The sequence below is a fragment of the Pipistrellus kuhlii genome, unplaced genomic scaffold, assembly GCF_014108245.1.
Source record: "Pipistrellus kuhlii isolate mPipKuh1 unplaced genomic scaffold, mPipKuh1.p scaffold_m20_p_32, whole genome shotgun sequence".
NCBI classification, from domain to species: Eukaryota; Metazoa; Chordata; class Mammalia; order Chiroptera; family Vespertilionidae; genus Pipistrellus; species Pipistrellus kuhlii.
The window spans coordinates 3,116,061-3,132,114 of NW_023425532.1; the positions used below are offsets into that span (position 1 = coordinate 3,116,061).

At 40.7% G+C, this 16,054-nt stretch overlaps 1 protein-coding gene across 1 annotated transcript in view; it reads left to right on the forward strand.

Moving 5' to 3' along the window:
- Positions 1–570: 570 nt before the first annotated feature.
- Positions 571–16,054, forward strand: part of EFHC2 (EF-hand domain containing 2) — a 138,716-nt gene continuing 123,232 nt past the window's right edge. The window contains exons 1-2 of the mRNA XM_045570435.1: positions 571–729; positions 13,879–14,034. Coding sequence (XP_045426391.1) covers positions 688–729; positions 13,879–14,034 — 198 coding nt within the window. The 5' untranslated portion in view covers positions 571–687. The remainder of the gene's footprint in view (positions 730–13,878; positions 14,035–16,054) is intronic.

Here is a 16,054-nt window from a genome sequence, read left to right on the forward strand (position 1 = left end):
ATCGGGGCAGGAAGGACCACCTTACAGATGTTTAGTTCAAATGTGAAATGGACAGAGGAAGGACGGAAGATGGGCTTTCATGGGGGGGAGGGGGCAGGGGTGAGGTACCAATGAGGTCTGTGTGGCTTTGGATTCATCTGGAAAGTTGTAATTACAAAATAAAACCGGATGGAGATGTAACATTGACTGGTGTTACATCTCTGTAGGTGTCCTGTTTGTCATATTGTTTTCTGTGTATTTAATAACCAAATGGCAAAGCATGCGAAAAGATTGTGAGGAGCTGAAGGCCCTGGGAAGCTCTGAGCTCTATGAAGGGGTTAAAGCAGAAAGCTGGGGGTGGGGGTGGGGGTGGGGGTGGGCAGGAACCGTGTGGCTGCAAGCCTTTGTGTGTGTAAAGGCTTAAGCAGAGAAAAATCTCAGGAGACCGGCATCCGGCAGAGTGTGGGGGGAATGGTGGGGGCGGAGGTGCTTGGGGACCTTTCCTCCTAGCCCCGCCCAAGCCCCGCCCCTCCTCAGGCCCCGCCCAGAACCCCCGGCCTGCTGCAGCCCCACCCTCTTCCATGACGTCACCTCCCGTCTCTAGGTAACTTGGTGGGGAGCAGGGTGTCAAACAAAGCGGCCGCCCGTGCGGCTGCTACCTGCTGGCCCCTGTCCTCTTGGACCCCTGACCCTCAGGCGCTCAGAGCCATGTCCCTGCCGATGCTCCCGGGCTACGGCTTCGAACGCTATGTGAGTAGTGAGGGCACCCTGGCTGGGATCTGGGTCCCAGACGTGGCCAAGTCCCTGAGCCCCACTGAGGACCTCCCGCCGCTGGTTCGCCTTCTGTGAACTGGGCTCAACTGGGACCAAACTTTGTAGGCTGGTGGAATCCTTACTTTCCGCTCCCCTCTCCTTCCCCTGCGTCTCCCCCTGCACCTGGATGCCTTGGCTAAATCAGATACATAAGTAGAGTCCTTAGAGGTGGGGGGATCCTGGAGGGTAGTAGATGGCAGTGATGATCACAATCATCTGTGGGCTTTTAAGACGGTAAGAGAGGCGCTGTGCTTTAATCACTGTACACAACATTTGATGTTCCCAACATCTCTTTGTATTAAATACTGTGTTTGTTCCCATTTTACAGTTGAAGAAACCGAGGCACTGGCCAGAGTTACACAGTCTCAGTGGTGAAACGGGATTTCTTTCAGGCAATTGGTTCCCACAACCCTGTGGGAAAGAGAGATACAGTTACTATTAAGTTGAAGAAGAATAACAAGAGTAATAACAAGGCTGGTGGGGGTGGGGCGGGGGGGGGTAGATAGGTTAAGGGTTCCTTTCTAGAAAGATGCACCCAAACTTGGAAGAGTTTTTTCTTTATTTAGAATCAGGAGGGGTTTATTTCAAAACTAGACAAAGGTATAAAGCAAAACAACAACACACAATATAAAAATCCCTGAGCGGGGAAAGGACTTTTGCCAATGAATAGCATCTTATTTAAACAACAACAGATAAATAATTAGGGCTTTTGTTCAGTGAATTAACTACTTTTACTTGTGTTTTCCACTGTGTCTGTAGGAAGACGGTAAGTAACATACCAATGGGGGGGACCTCATTGGAGCCATTAAAGGTGTTTGTGTGACACTCTGGTAAGTTTAGAAAGCAGGAGGTGGAAGGAAGCATCGGATTTTATGGATTCTGAAGGAAGTTGTGGGCCCTAATGTGCAAGGTTTCTTTGTAACTTCCGCCCACCGCATTCCACTCCTCCAGGGGGGCTGACCAATCCAGCTTGCTTCTTGAACACTGGCTTGTTTATTTCTTGGCTGATGGGGAAGAGGCCGGCCCTCCAGCCTAGCATTGCCCTTTGGTAAGATTAGGTTGGCAACAAATAAGAAAGACCCCTGAGAGGCAGTGCAGAAAAAGATTCCAGAAGTAAACAAGCATGCTGTGCAAAAATAACAGTAATAAAAATGGAAAGTAGAGCCCACAGCTTTGGGCCCAGCAATATCTGAGATTACCGGTGCTTGCTTCTTGAGCAAGTACCACAGCTTTCAAATGCAGTGATTGAGTGGGAAGGAGAAACAGTGGTTGGATGAGATATTTTAAGATCTGCAAGGCTGTACTGAGTGTACTTTTTCTTTTAAAATTATTTTATTGTGAAGTACAACACAGAACAATGCACCAAGGATCGTAGAATGAATAGCAAGAAATAAACATATTATCACTTGAAAAGCATCCCTCTTGACCTGAGTTGCCAGATTCAGCAAATAAAAACACATATCCCCAATACTGCATGGGACCTACTTATATTAAAAGACTAGAGGCCCAGTACATGAAAATTCATGCACTGGGGGAGGGGGGGAGGGGTTCCTCAGCCAGGCTCGCCTCCTCTCACAGTCTGGGACAGGTGATGCCCCATCACACCTCTGCTGCTGCTACTGTTGTCAGCGCAAGCCTAGACTGGCCCTGGTTACCTGAGTCTCGGGCCAGGCCTGGGCAGCTGGGGGGCTGAGGAGACTGGGCACTGCCATCTTGTGGCTGTGGGTACCACCATCTTTGAGGGTGGGGCAGTCAATTAGTGTATTCCCTCCTCATTGGCTGTGGGTGTCGCCATCTTTGTGACAGTGTGAGGGTCAATTAACATATTCCCTACTTATTAGTTAGGATTATTTGTTCATTTGATTTCAGAGAAGAAGGAAGAAGGAGAGAGATCAATGATGAGAGAGAATCATTTATCGGCTGCCTCCTGCATACCCCCTACTGGGGATTGAGTCCACAACCCAGGTAAGTGCCCTTGGCCAGAATCCAACCTGGGATCCCTCAGTCTGCAGGCTGATGCTCTATCCCTTGAGCCAAACTGGCAAGGGCTATTTATTTATTTTTTAATTTTAATTTTATGTTTCAATTATAGTTTCCATTCAATTATTATGTATTAGTTTCAGTTGCACAGTATAGGGGTTAGACAATCATGTACTTTACAGTGTCCCACCTGATATTTCCAGTACTCACGTGACACCACACATAATTATTACAATAGTAGAGGTCCAGTGCATGAAATTTATGCACCTGGGCTGTGTGTGTGTCAGCCCAGCCTGCACCCACTCCAATCTGGGACCCCTTGGGGGATGTCCGACTGCCTGCTGTCAGACATCCTGCTCACAATCTGGGACTGCTGTCTCCCAAGTCACCTGCCTGTCTTCCTGATTGCCCCTAACTGCTTCTGCCTGCCAGTCTGATCACCCCCTAATCACTCCCCAGCCATCCTGATCGACACCTAACTGCTCCCCTGCCATCCTGATTGCCCTCAACTGCCATACCCTGACAGCCCAATCACCCCCAACTGCCCTTCCCTGCTGGCCTGATCTCCCCTAATTGCCCTCCTCCGCAGGCCTGGTACACCAATTAGGACTGAGCAGGCCAGCAGGGGAGGAGTTAGGATTGATTGGGCCGTCAGGGGAGGGCAGTTGGGGGCAACTGGGCCAGCAGTGGAGAGCAGTTAAGGACGACCAGGCTGGCAAGGGAGGGCAGTTGGGGGGACCAGGCTTGGCAGGGGAGGGCAGTGAGGGGCAACTGGGCTGGCAGGGGAGAGCAGTTGGGGAGACCAGGTATGGCAGGGAAGGGCAGTTTTTTTTGGTGGGGGGGTCAGGCCTGCAGGAGAGGGCAGATAGGGGCGACTGGGCCAGCAGAGGAGGGCAGTTGGGGTGACCAGGCTGTCATGGGGGGGGCAGTTGGGATGGATCAGGCCTGTAGGATAAGGCTGTTGTCTTGTCTTCAATACATTTTTGAAGGCCAACTCTTTCTCTACTTCTCTGCAAAGCTTGGTTTGTCATAAATTAAATATCAAAATATGTTTGGGTCTGCTTCTAGACTTGTGAGTGTATTTGAAAAATTATTTATTTACTTTATGCCTCAGATCAATAGTCATGTGCACACAAGATAGAGAGGGAGAAGGAGAGGAAGGGAGAGGACAAACTAAGGAATGGCAGTATACTTATTAGATACCTTGAATGGTCATTCAACAAATCAGTATTTATATATTTAGTATCTTAGTGCATGCCCAAGTCAGGTGGCTGCATTTAAACAATTATTGCACTTGTCTTGGGACTAAATGTGATATGTATTACTACAAAATTAATATTACTTTAAAAACCTGTACTTGGTTAAAAGATTGAATGTTCTCTGGTGTAGACTGGTCAGAAAGTCATTAAAGCCAAATCTGGCCTTTTTATCCCTTCTCTCCCTCCCCTGCCTCAATTATAGAGCCTTGCTTGCTGAATTGAATTATCAAGTGAAAAATGTTGGCCTCCCGGAGATAGTATAATTACTGGCTGTTTGGGTTTCAAATTATAACACTAGTTAACTTTCATTGCTTTTTCTCAGAAATTAAAAAAGAGTGTTTTCTCCCTTAATTAGCTGCTGGTTTCTGTCCACAGCTAGCTGATGTGTAACTTGTATTTCTATCTCTAAAATACAAGAAGTATTGTGCTTTCTAAAATAGAAGCATGTGTACCTCTGATGACATTACATTTGGTGTGAACTAATTGAAAACATTTGGGAAAGATCACAACTAAATTCCATACTCAGTATCTTTTCCCAGCAATTTACATGCTGTATTAAGAGAATCTCAGGCGTATTGTAAAAAGCAATAGGATATTAAAGTTAAAAGGTACATTTCTAGTTAAAGCTGACAATCCTTTCTCCAGTATTTTGGACAGATGGTTGTATTGCTGATCCTGAAAGCCTCTAATGAATAATGAGGAGAACACTTTCTGCTTTTTATGAAGCTTCCTTGCCACCATCCTTGGAGGATTTATTGTTAATAGCCCATCATTGAATTTATAATGAAACAACTGTTTCCTTAATAAGAAAAAAAATATTTGAATTTACAACAGTAAAATAAAACAAATACAGGATCTATCTCTCTTACAAAAAGGTGCAGGCAATACCTTGAAATTTATTTTTATCTAGACTAATATAAGCCTACATATACTAGTGGCCTAGTGCATGAATTCATGCACTGCTGGGGTTCGTTGGCCTGGCCAGCAATCAGGGCTGATTGGGGCCATCTTTCCCAGTCCTGATCCGGTCTGGCTGCCAGGGGGAGGGACCATGGGAAGTTGGCCGGCCAGGGAAAGGGACCACAGGAGGTTGACTGTGAGAGCACACTGACCACTAGGGGACAGCTTGTGCATTGACCGTCTGCCCCGTGGTGGTCAGTGTACGTTATAGCTACTGTCCAGTTGTCCAGTCATTGGGTTGTCCAGTCATAACGGTTGCTTAGGCATATATATATATATATATATATATATATATATATATGTATGAAAAATTGTTCTATGGGAAATTTACCAGCAATTTAAATGATAAACACCTGAAAGAGAAAAGCACTATGAATAAAATACATAGTACACATTATTGACTTCATTATGTGATGTTAGATAAGTCAATTTATTTACTTTTTAAATAAATCTTTATTGTTCAGATTATTACAGGTGTTCCTCTTTTTCCCCCTCATTGCTCCCCTCCACCTGATTCCCCACCCCACCCCATGCCCTTACCCCCCACTACTGTCTTCATCCATAGGTGTAAGATTTTTGTCCAATCTCTTCCTGCACCCCTCAAACCCCCTTCTCACTGAGACTTGTCAGTGAACTCCCTTTCTATGTCCCTGATTCTATTATACTCATCAGTCCATTCTGTTTATCAGGCTTTTTATTCACTTGATTTTTAGATTCATTTGTTGGTAGGTATTTGTTGTCATTTTGTTGTTCATAATTTTTATCTTTACATTTTTCTTCTTCCTTTAAAAAATATTTTATTGATTTTTTACAGAAAGGAAGAGAGAGGAACAGAGAGTTAGAAACATCGATGAGAGAGAATCATCAATCAGCTGCCTTTTGCACACTCCCCACTGTGGATGTGCCCGCAACCAAGGTACATGCCCTTGACCAGAATCGAACCCGGGACCTTTCAGTCCCCAGGCCGACGCTCTATCCACTGAGCCAAACCGGTCTTGGCTTCTTCCTCTTCTTAAAGAATACCCTTCAGCATTTCATATAATCCTGGGTTGGTGGTGATGAACTCCTTTAGCTTTTTCTTGTCTGTGAAGCTCTTTCTCTGATCTTCAATTCTGAATGATAGCTTTGCTAGGTAGAGTAATCTTGGTTGTAGGTTCTTGCTGTTCATCACTTTGAATATTTCTTTTCACTCCCATCTGGCCTGCTTGACATTTCCCTCTTATTGGAATAGGCCCAAGAATCCTCTAATAGTTTCTACTATAGAGAGTGCTATTAGATGTGAGATACAGTGTAGCATATGAGCAAGAGTAGGCTTTCCCCCATTTAAAACTAAAAATGATTTGTAGCTACTTTTTCTTTTTTAAAAAATATATTTTTATTGATTTTTAGAGATGAGAAGGTGAGGAGGAGGCGGAGTGGGTGGGAGAGAATCATTGATTGGGTTGCCTTCTGTACATGCAACCCAAGTATGTGCCCTCACCCAGAATCAAACTGTCAACTTCTTGGTGCACAGGATGACTCTCAAACAACTGAGCCACCCAGGCCAGCCTAGTTGGCTTTTCTTGAGAAACAAATAAGTAATTAAGCTTAGGTTACCTTTCTTTTCTTTTTTAATTTTATTTTTTTGTTAGTTCTTAATTGAGGACACCTTTCCATGTATCTTTAGAGAGAGTGCAAAGAAGTAGGAGAGACAGAGAGAGAGAGAAACATCGATGTGAGAGAGACACATTGATTGGTCACTCCCTGCACATGCCCCAACCATGTATAAAATTCTTAAGGCAGCATAATACATTTCTATTAAATAACTGTTTTAATCCAAGATAGGATTTACTTTTTTTAAAAGTCAGCTCAGTTGATTTAATTTAAATAAAGATTGTGAATTCATTTTAATTAATGCTGCTCACAACATGAAAAAATATGAATATTCATAGCAGTATTTTTATAATAACCAAAAGATGGAAACAACCCAAGTGCCCATCAGTAAAATGTGTTATATCCATACAATGGAATATTATTTGGCCATATTACAGAATGAAATACTGATATATGTACAACATAGATGAACCTCAAAAACATGTTACAAACAATATGCAAAGACTATAGGTTATATGATCAAATTTATGTAAAATGTGTGGAATAGGCAAATCTATAGAGATAAAAATATATTAATGGTTGCCTACACTTATGTGGGGTAAGGGGAAAAATAGGAAGTGACTGCCAGAAATATGGGGTACCTTTTTGGAATGATGGAAGTGTTCTAAAATTAGGTTATGGTGATGATTACATATATAACTTGGTAATTATAGTGAACTCCATTGAACTGGATATTTTAGATGGGTAAACTTTATAATATACTAGAGGCCTGGTGCAAGAAATTTGTGCATGAGTGTGTGTGTGTGTGTGTGTGTGTGTGTGTCCCTCAGCCCAGCTTGCACCCTCTCCAATCTGAGACCCCTTGGGGGATGTCCGACTGCCAGTTTAGGCCCGATCCTTCTCACAATATGGGACCGCTGGCTCCTAACTGCTTGCCTGATTGCCCCTAACTGCTTCTGCCTGCCAGGCTGATTGCCTCCTAACCACTCCCCTGCCAGCTTGATTGACGCCTAACTACTCCCCTGCTGGCCTGATCTCACCCCCAACTGCCCTCCCCTGTTGGCCTCATCTTGCCCCCAACTGCCCTCCCCTGCAGGCCTGGTAACCCTAACTGCCCTCCCCTGCCAACCTGATTGCCCCCAACTGCCCTTTCCTGCTGGCCTGTTCGTCCCTAGCTGCTCTCCCCTGTTGGACATCTTGTGGTGGCCATCTTGTGGTGGCCATTTTGTGATGACATCACACAAGGTTGTGACACCACCTAGGCTTTTATTCTATAGGATAAATTATACCTCATTAAAACTGTCCATATATATATATCATGTATTTCTGATATGAGAGCCTTTCTCTCTCTCTCTCTCTTTCCTCCTTGTCTTAAACATGGTTATGAGAAATTGTGAAATGTGGTATAACTTGGTAATTATAGTGAACTCCATTGAACTGGAGTTTCTTAAAAACTTTTTGTTTGTGTTTTGTAATTATACAAGTGATGCATGAGTACATTATAATGGAAAACAAGCCTAATACCCCAGTTAAACTAGTATGCTCACTGTCTGTCCTTTGAATATATTTTGAACTTTTCCACTCAATTATTGGAAATTTTTAAATTATTTACTTACCCACTTCCTTGACAGCATGTTCTTCCTCTTTCCATATAGATCTTAGCCTTTCCTGGAAACTTAAAAAAAGTATATATATATAATTGATTTTTTTTAACAGAGAAGAAGGGAGAGGGATAGAAAGTTAGAAACATCAATGAGAGTGAAACATTGATCAGCTGCCTCCTGCACACCCCCTACTGGGCATGTGCCCACAACCAAGGTCCATGCCCTTGACCGGAATCAAACCCGGGACCCTTCAGTCTGCAGGCTGATGCTCTAACCACTGAGCCAAACTGGTTAGGGTGAAAATACATATTTCTTGTTTTAGGAAGAGTGAATATAAAAGAGGAATAAAGTCATTTGATATAGTGGCTTAAATAGGTTTTAAGCCTCTCAGGATGTGTGCCTTATCTGAAGTGTCCTGGACAGCATGAAGAGGTACCATGCACAGTGCAACTCAAACTGTCTCTGGGGCTTATTGCGCCATGCAGAGACATTGCTCTTTTCCTTGTTGGTTTACAGTTTGGCTTTTTCCCAGAGGCATCATATTTTTTTCTGAGCCTTCATCAGACAGGACCCCTTAGTAGAACAGTTTTCCAACAACAGGATTACGGATGTGCACTAGTGCAAATGCAAAAAGATTTTTTGGGTTATTTCCTGAGTTTATCATGTTCCTACATTTGTAGAAAGGGCAGAACCAGCTGTGTGTGTGTGTGTGTGTGTGTGTGTGTGTGTGTGTGTAACTCCCAAGGCAAAGGGAAGGGAGAGGTGAGCATTTTTACTTCCTCATCAATCAGACCTTAGAATACCTGAATTTGACCTGGTAACTCAACTGTGACAAAGTAACCAGCTTGGCCAGTTATGTATTTGGCATCCCAAAGGAGGGAATGGTCGCAATTGCTGGAGTGTGGGGAGCGATAAGGTCAATTCACAGGGCTTAATGGTTGACTTATACTGTGTTTTCTTCTTCACATGAGCTTGGTAATTGAAACAGAGATGTTTGTTTGACAATTTGTAGGACCATTTCCATCTCATTTTAGTTGAAACTAGTCATTTATTGCTTATGTGTTCATGTTCATACTTAATAATTAGTGAAAGTTCATACTTAATACTTAGTGAGTGGGACCTCTTCTAGTTATCAAGGAAAGTGGACTCTTATCTTTCCTTTTATTGGTACTTAGAATTTTTATTGAGATTATTGTAAAGTCAAAAGCAGTAGAGAGATCCTGTGTATCCTTTATCCAGTTTTCCATTGGTAATATTTTACAAAATTATAATATAATAACATAACTAGGATATTAACATTAATATTAACATAATCCACCAATCTTATCCAGATTTTCCCAGTTTTACTTGTACTAGACTCAATCCCTTAAAGGCAGGACAGATATTAGTACTGTAGAATGCCCTTTACAGCCACCGGCAGTTGTGTGTATACTTAGTCTAATTTGTACATTTCACCACATGTGTAGGTTACTGCAACCATCACAACAGTGAAGATACAGAATGTTTCCATTATCACAAAGATTCTTCCTGCTACCCTTTTATAACCATACCTATCTTCCCATCACCTCTACCCCCATCACCCCACTACAACATCCCTCACTTCTGGCAACCACTAATCTCTTTTCCATGTTTAAAATATTATTATTTTGAAATGTTATATAAGTAGAAAAATAGAATCACAAACTACGTACCTCTTGGGATTATTATTTATTCATTTGGCATCGTTCCCTGGAGATTTATCCAGGTAGCTGTGTGTATCCTTTTTTCATTCATTTTATTGCTGAGTAGTAGTCTACAATATGTATGGGCACAGTTTCTTTACTGCAAGTAATGGCATACCTGACTAATAGAAGTTTAAACAAACAAGGATTTATTTATTTTCTTCCCAATCAGGAAGTGTGGAGGTGGGTGGTTGCTGGCATGCATTTAAAGTCTCATCTTGGTCTGAGGTAGCATCCTGCCCATGATCCGAAGGTAGCTACTGTAGCTCTAGGCATCATGTATGCATCTTAAGGCAAGAAGAGGAGAGCTAGGGGCAGCGTCACCTGCATTTGTTCCTTGGCTTGAGAGGACAAAAGCCTTTTCCCAGAACAGACTTCTGAAAAGGAGGTGAGGACACCAGTGGAGTATTTAGCATTTTATTTATTTATTTATTTATTTATTTTTTTTAGTTATAAATGGTGACTGGCAATGGAGAAGAAATCTGGGAATGGATGTACCAATCAGCTACAATGAGCCAGTGATTTTAATTGACTCTTAAATAAGTCTTTAGCATTCTTTTTATTGACTGGTGCTTTGAGTTGAATTATTAGAGGAAAAAAAATCAGAGTTTTTTTGAGGAAGGGGCTACATATCTCTTTGGATCTTGTTGATTTAAATTGTATTTTCACTCTACTGATTTAAGTACATTATCTATAATAATAAAAGGGCATATGCTAATTAGACCAGATATCCTTCATGATGAAGCCAGGGCGGAGGGAAGCAGCCTGGGCCCCTGGTGCCGAGGGAAGCCCCAGCTGGCAGCCGGGGGAAGGAAGGCCTACTCTTGCATGAATTTTTATGCACCGGACTGCTAGTTAAATATATAAAATGAATCTTACTGTTATATTCAGTTGATGGCTAAAAATTGTGAGTACAACACTTTTCCAACTTAGGTTTGGAAAGAGAAGAAAATTAGCTTAAAAATGTTTGAAGTTTTTTTTGACATGACTTTTTATTTTTACATTTGGGATTTCTTTTTGAGTGATTTAGCTTTATTAATAAGCAATGATAGCTTTCATGCTCTTATGGTTCTGAGCTCTAAGATTTCACTATACTTGAAGCAATTTTGTTTTTATTTTCTCTGGGCGGGTCACAGTATTTGCTGAGTGACTTATTTTTCTCTATAAAAATACACAAAGGGTAAAAAGAAAAATGAATTTTTAAAATAAATATCATACAGAAGGAGAAATAATAAACTATTCATGGAACAGAAGCAAACTAGTCCCAAACCTGATCAGGTAAGAGAACCTAAGAATGATAGTTTTAGGTAATTCTACATTATATTCTCTATTACCTGCAAAAGGTAGTTACAAATATATTGCTAACATATATTGAAATATAAATTATTGCTAGCTCTCTTCAGTCCCCAAATTTTCAATAACTGCTGGTGGCTGTAAAAGGATTTTTACAGCACTCTCTATTATCTGTCCTTTTTCTTGCGATGAGAACTTTTAAGATTTACTCTCTTAGCAAGTGTATACTTACAATACAGTATTGCTCACTATAGTCACTACGCTGTACATTACATCCTATGACTTGTTTTATAATGGGAAGTTTGTACCGTTGAATCCCCTTTGCTCATTTCACCCACCACCCCAAACCTTTCACCTCTTGTAACAACCAATCTTCTCTGTGTATCTGTGAGCTAATTTTTTCCCCCAGATTTCAAATATAAGTGAGATCATATAATATTTGTCTTTGTCTGCCATATTTCACTTAGCATAATTCCCTCAATGTCCACCTTTGTTCTATTATGTGTACCACATTTGCTTTATCCACCTATTGGTGGACCCTTAGGTTGTTTCCACGTCTTGGCTATTGTAAATAATGCTGTGATTTGAGCCCCACCAGATGGGAGGTGCAGCCTGAGGCTCCCTGGCCTGGTGCTGGGGCAGGGGGAGCAGCCTGAGGTCCTCTAGCTCAGCACCAGGATGGGAAGCACTCCTTGAGGTCCCCTGTCAAGCTCTGCCAGGCAGGGGGCATGGCCTCAGGTCCCCTGGCCTAGCGTTGGGGCAGGGGTTGTGGCCTGAAGTCCCATCAAACCCCACCAGGTGGGAGTGTGGCCTGAGGTCCCCTGGCCTGGTGCCAAGGCAGGAGGCACAGCCTGAGGTCCCCCAGCCTGATGCCAGGGCAGGGGGCATGGCCTGAAGTCCCCTGTCAAGCCCCACAGGGGTGGGGGAGGGCATAGCCCCAGGTTCCTGCTGATTTCTCATTAAAGCTCCTTAAGGGAACTTGGCCTTAGCTGTGGGTGCAGCTATCTTTTGTGATGAAGTGATGGTCAATTAGCATATTCCCTCTTTATTATATAGGATAATAGTCATTCCACTGGTGTGAGGTGATATCTCATTGTGGTTTTAATTTGCATTTCCCTGATAATTAGTGATGGTGAGCATCTTTTCATATATTTGTTGGCCATTTGTATGTCTTTATTGGAAAAATGTCTTCTCAGATCTATTTTTAACTTGGATTTATTTTTGCTGTTAAGTTATATGAGTTCCTTATGTATTTTAGATTAGCCCCTTATCAGATATATGATTTGCAAATATTTTCTCTCATTCAGTAGGCTGCCTTGAAACAAGAAAATACAAACAAAGAGACAAAGTTTTTTTGAATTTCCACTTAGACTTCCCTGCCAGTGCATCATAGTTTGCAAGAGGCAATTGCCCTGGCTGTATACAGTCCTGGCAAAGTGTTCAAGTTCAAGCAGCAAATTCAGGATAAGGATTACCTCTGAAGATGGAGGCAAGGGCATGAGCTCTGATAGAGGGCTTCAGTGGTACCTAAAATGTTATATTTTATGCAGGGCTATGGAGTATGTCAGTGTTCACTTTGATGTGACATATGCTATTCATTGTATCAGATGTTGTATTGTCATAGATATTATCTTGAATTTTCTATTTATCATTTTTATGTCTATATTATCTATAACAATACTCGATTTTTAAAGATATTTTCAGGCTTTATATGTGAGGAATTAGGTTTTATGTTCCCTTTTACTACCTATTTTTTGCTTGAAATTTTTTGAGATTTGTTCATATTGATATATGTAATTTACACCTCTGTATTACTATTCCATTTTATAAAGAGAACACCATTGAGTTATCTTTTCTGCTTCTGATGGACATTTAGGTTGTTTCCTATTTTTCACTCATAAAACACTGCTATAACAAGTCCAATATATAGCTCCTTGTGCACAGAGCAAAAAATATTTAGAGGTGGACTTGGTAGCCTGTAAGGCAATACACCTTTCAGTTTGCTAGGTATTGTCATAACTCAGAGGGATTTTCTGCTTCACTTTCCTACTAGCAGTGTATGTGAGCTGATGTTGGCCCACATCTTTGTTAGTCCTTGGTAGCATACTCCAGGCTTTTACTTCTCTAACCAGATCCCCAGAAAAGAGGGGGGAGGAATGAGGAAGAGGGAGGGCAAGGTTCTACAATTAGGTGGAGAAGGTCAGCTGTGAGCAATATCCTGTTACAATTATTTTAATGAGCAAAAATCTTTATTCTCTGTTGTGGTGAAAATAATATTAGACTTCTATGAAACAACTCACATTTTTACTCTGAAGTAGAGGAGGTCCCTTCCACCCTGCCCCGTTTTTACTCTTTGCAAGTAAATAGAATATGTCAGTTAGCAGACTAATGTTCTAAATGTTCACTTGCAGTAATAGTTATTTCTAAGTGTTTTAAATAGCATGGAGCCTTGGGTTTATTCTTATTGCTTTCCTACGTTTTGAATTTGTTAAAATGAATTGAATTTTAAATGTGACACAACTTGATAGAGAAAGATTGATCATAATTATTTGCTACTCTAATATGCATTTTGTAATAGGAAAAAGAAATGACAGAAAATGTGTTTACCTTTTAAAACAAATAAGAAAAGTCTTAAAGAATGAGCTGGTCATTTTGTGCTGTCTCTTGTGTTCACAGGTGGGAGAGGATAAGTACAAAAGAATTTTGGTGACTGAAGCTAAACATGGAAGACGTGAGACATTGCTGCACGGGCCAAAGACGACGCCCAATTACAGTTCATATCCTTCAGCGTTGGGAAGTGCAGTACCATCCTGGGTTGCTTTTGATAAACATGTAAGTCACATAACATTGGGAGAAATGCGGTCTTAAAGTGTTATATGTGCTAAATATTAAGCAGATTTGAGAAAATAAGAGTCCTCAATGTAAATGTTAAGGCTAGTTTTTCCTCAAAAGCCACACTCAAGAACAAAGTGCCCTAAACAAAGAAACAAACCGATGATGCAGGACACTAAATGTTCACCTTTCTTGGCTAATGCTTACCAACCTTTATTTTTAAAAATTAATTTATTGTTTTCAATTACAGTTCATATCCAATATTATTTGTATTATTTGGTATTGGTTTCAGGTGTACACATAGTGATTAGGCAGTCATATACTTGACAAAGTGTTCCCCCTGATATTTCTAGTACCCACCTGGCACCATACAGTTACTATAATATCATTGACTGTACTTTATATCCCCATGACTGTTTTGTAACTACCGATCTGTACTTCTCAATCCCTCTACTTTTTTTTCACCCAGTCCTTCAAACGCCCCCTCCTCTGCCCTGCCCCAGCAACCATCAGTCTGTTCTCTGTGTCTATGAATCTGTTTCTGTTTTATTTGTTCACTTATATTGTTTTTTAGATTCTACAAATAAGTGAAATAATATGGTATTTTACCTACCTTCTCATCTCCTAAGCTTTTCTTCTATAGATACTAAGAGTCTGGTCAGGCTGTCACTTTTGCTTAGTGAGTTGCCATTAACTAAATAATTTTGTTTGATTTTGAATGTCCCTTTAGATAGCAACAGAAAGATGCCTTCTTTTCTTTTTTACATACTAATTATGATCTCCCACCCCTGAGAACCAAAGGGTGCCATGGCAAGAGTTGTAGATGTGAAAGAGGTACTATTATTAGAGAAGAGTCTGAATTCTTAATGTGTATATTTATATATATATCACACATATATATTTGCATATTGGCAGTTGACAAATATCCATTTGAATATCTTGAAAAGGGACTAAGATTGAAAGGAAAAACCCCAAAGTGACCAGTCATTTTTCATGGCTTTATTTATTGACAGCGCTGTTCACTGCTCCATATTCTGTTTTCCAAAACAGAGCCTGTTTAGATTATTTAGGTCCTATAATTAAAACATAATTCAGGGATACACAAAGAATTCCAACTTTAGTATTCTGTTTACCAGGTGGTTTTTAACATGGGTTGGTTGGCAGTACTTTGATTCCATTGAAAATGTCAAATTTGGTAGAAGTGATGTATCCTATGTCTTTAGCATTAGGATCGATCACTTAGAGCACATGATCTTTTGAAGGCCAGTGCTGACACTTATGGAGATCTAACAGATGGCAGGGAAGCTTCTTTCTTGGGAAACCATCCCTACTTTGAACATGGACCAATACTTCTCTCTCTTAAAAAAATATTTTCAGTACCTGGCTCAGTGCTGGACCCAGAGTTCAGAAACAATTTCTGGGCTAATATACTTGGGTGGATCATTTATGATTTTCTGTTAATATCAACCTTATAGGTGTTTGCACATAATCATTCTAGAATATTTAATTTGCAAGGGTAAAAGATTCTACTTTTACTTTTTGTGTCAAAAAGAGGATTATTTACAATAGTTGAAACTGATTCACTGCTGATTAAGTATTGTTGTAGGTCACAAAATATTTAACTATTCTCTTGAATTTGAAGTTGAAAATTTCTTTTATTTTCTGTTTTTCTCAATATGTAATATGTACCTTTCAAGCTTATTTTGCAGACCTTTAGTTACTTATACAGTTATGTCGAATATTTCATGAAGTTGGAATAATTTTAGCTTTCAAGTACTTGAGAAAATGAAGAGCTTGCTCATTTCAAGCCTAACTAAATGCAACATAATTCTTTCAGTTATTTTATTGGTCAACTTCAATGAAATATTCATTGAGTTTTAAATGAGACACTAAGACTATGAAATATTTACATGCTATGATGAGATTGTGAACTACAGACTGGATCCTGGTTAATACCCTTAGCAAATTAAAAAGCACTTTCTAGATTCGTGGTTCAACAAAACAAGTCAACACCTGTTAA